The sequence below is a fragment of the Limulus polyphemus genome, unplaced genomic scaffold (assembly GCF_000517525.1).
Source record: "Limulus polyphemus unplaced genomic scaffold, Limulus_polyphemus-2.1.2 Scaffold1592, whole genome shotgun sequence".
Lineage (NCBI taxonomy): Eukaryota > Metazoa > Arthropoda > Merostomata > Xiphosura > Limulidae > Limulus > Limulus polyphemus.
The window spans coordinates 56360-59416 of record NW_013667202.1 but is presented as its reverse complement, the minus strand read 5'-3'; the positions used below and the strand labels follow the sequence as shown (position 1 = coordinate 59416).

Below are 3057 nucleotides of genomic sequence, written 5' to 3'. Positions count from 1 at the left end.
GGTTATGTATATATATATATATATATGTATGTGTGTGTGTGTGTGTGTGTGTACCATCTTCATTTATTGTTAGTTTGTGCTACATTGAACAGATCCTGTTTACATGTGTACAAGTCACAACCAAAATGTCGAAAAAATAAAACAAATCCTGATAAATGCTCACTTCTGTTTATAAACTGGGTTTAGATTTCATTCTCTATACCAGTGAAAACAAACCATTCTATCTTGTTTGTTTTACAGCAAAGCCATATTGGGCTATCTGCCGTGTCAACCGCAGAGAATCGAACCCCGGATATTTAACGTTGCAAGTCTGTAAAATGTGTGTAGCTTCCATTACCCAAACCAGTAAAAATAAACCCTGACAAATACTTGTATCTATAAACTGTGTTTAGCTTCCATAATCTACACCACAGGCTTTGTTACTGTTAATATCTTACTTTATAAGAAAAAGTCAAAAATATAAAATGCTAAATTAAACACATTTGTGAACGTGAAACAACAGAAACATGTTTAACTAAAATTAAATCTGGTAGTTACTTTTCGAAATTATTAGTTACGTAATAAAATATATTTTATTAAAACTACACTGAAAACTGCTTCACTTAACAATAATATATATTTCAATTATTTGTATATTGTAAGACGTTAAAAACCACATAGACTAAACAAGTTACTGGGTTAGTTTTTGGTTTCTGGTACTTATAATACTTAAATGCTCAAAAATTATTTGATCATATTACACAGTCCCACATATACAGACAGCAAGCAAATTTGTTTGGTACACATTTTATTACAAATCTAGGAAACTAAAGCACTTTAAACCAGTGCCCGGCATGGCCAGGTGGATAAGGCGCTCGACTCACAATCTGAGGGTCGCGGGTTCGAATCTGCATCCCACCAAACATGCTCGCCCTTTCAGCCGTGGGGGTGCTATAATGTGACGGTCAATCCCACTATTCGTTGGTGAAAGAGTAGCCCAAGAGTTGGCGGTGGGTGGTGATGACTAGCTGCCTTCCCTCGAGTCTTACACTGCTAAATTAGGGACGGCTAGCGCAGATAGCCCTCGTGTAGCTTTGCGCGAAATTCCAAAACAAACAAACACTTTAAACCATAAATCAAATACTCTTACGGTACAGATAATAAAAAAATTATACCTATTTGTATCTGAAAATAAAAACGTAAGACAATAGAAGTTTTTTGTATTTCAACCCAACGCTTGTGAAGTACAAGTACATTAAAAGTTTAAGTATTTTTAACTCTTCAATTGTTAAATGTATTTCAATAATGCGTGACTAGCATCTTGAAATATTATATAACTGACTTACCTTTGTACCCTATTATTGGTAGTTCAGGTTTCCCCGTCACCTTGGGCTGTGTGATAAACGCCTGTTTCAAAACGCTAGATGTGGACGTTTGCCGAACTTCGTTGATTATTCTTTCGTTGGGATTAAATACAGGGAAAGACCAAAACATGAACGGAAACCTAGTTGTATTATTATTGTAAAAGCTGTTTTTATGTGGTGAAAAAACGTGCACCGGGGAAATTTTTACTTTATCACAGGTGATGATATTCTTTCTATAGCACAAAACAAATACCGCAAACACATAAATACTGTGTGGTAAAAAGCTATTTCCCATTATGGCTCCTATTTTTTATAGTTAGACCTTTCACCGCTTACCGTGCATCTTTAGAAAAAACAATGATTAAACTGACATTTATACATATAAATTTTCCCCCATTTCTACGAAAACAGAAATTAATCTTGTTGGCAGATATCTTTGCTGGCACTTTTATAAACACATAGATTTCCTGGTGGGCACACTCGTGTTCCAGTAGGTTGCTAGGAGACAGATGCTATACACAGAATTTAACAAGAACGCAATGAACACGATTTTACAAAGTGGTTGTTGTCTTTTACAACGTTATAACATTAACTCTGATCAACAAGAATCAACACTAGAAACACGAAATAGAATGCGGATAACATTCTTTTCGACAAGAAATATAGCTAGCGGTAAGAGAGTGGCTGGTGGACGATTCGATCTACCTAAACAATGTTCTATCTTTAAATATTTTACTGGGTTACAACTGGCTTCTTGTGGCCGAATTTCCTGTTTAATAAAGCACAGGTTTAATAATGCCAACTGCCTCCTAACATTAAGTGACGTCAGATAAGGTTACTCCGTACTCTTCAACCAACTGACTGTTATAACGAAAAATTTATAACACTAACAGGACTTATCAGTATGGCGCATGTCAGCCTCACGCCCTCGTGAACGTCACCAGCTAGTACGTCACCATGCAAACCTTCCCCTAGTTGATTCTTCCATTTTGTAAAGCCTCTACACTACTTCTCCGACTCATGTAGTAGAAAGAGTACGTTGAACGTAAAGAAGGTGAAACAAGTGAACGAGGCCACTGTTTTTGCTGGGTTTTTTTACTCATGAGAGCAAACAAACATTATAAATAAATTAAAGACCCACAGATCTTCAGCAACCACGCACTTTTCGAAATGTAATAGTTGAATTTTCTGATATGCTTTGTAAAAACGCACTTATCGTTTTACCTTATGTGGCATTATACAGAAATAATGTCGTACCATAATTGAATAAATATGTAAAATATTGTTTGCATTAAATATCGTAAACAAGTTGAACCTGAATGAAAATTATGTTGTTCAGTTTGTCCTTCATTCACAACAGTGAACGTATTTAGGTATTTGGAAAAAATAGCATTAATGCTACTAATCTATTCTTCTCAATTTTTCTGCGTATAAATTGCTTAAGATATATATATATATATTGTTACGACAGCGGAAGTCACGCGACGCTGAAGTTTCTCGAAGGATCATGAATTTTCCTGGCAACTCTAGTCTGTTCGAGGCGCCCTCTTTTTTTAGTATATAAGCCTGGCGAGAAAAACCAGCGCCATCAAAGAGATCTGCAGATAGATTGAAGAGATAGATAATTGAGTCAAGTGAGCAGTAGGCACGGTAAGTAAAGAGTGTGAATCGCTGTGATTTATAGCGTGTATTATAATGCTGTTAAGTTTAAAGT

The 3057-nt window shown here is 35.7% G+C and overlaps 1 protein-coding gene across 3 annotated transcripts in view; it reads right to left on the bottom strand.

Moving 5' to 3' along the window:
• Positions 1-2212, bottom strand: part of LOC106464226 — a 57975-nt gene extending 55763 nt beyond the window's left edge. For 2 of the 3 annotated variants that reach the window (XR_002611681.1, XM_013924354.2), the window contains exon 1: positions 1326-2211. Coding sequence is in view for 2 of the 3 variants with exons in the window: in XM_013924354.2 (XP_013779808.1) it covers positions 1326-1638 (313 nt within the window). In the remaining variant the exon portion in view is untranslated. Of the gene's footprint in view, positions 1-1325 lie in introns of all 3 variants that reach the window. The other variant, XM_022391937.1, reaches the window with a different exon arrangement.
• Positions 2213-3057: the final 845 nt, after the last annotated feature.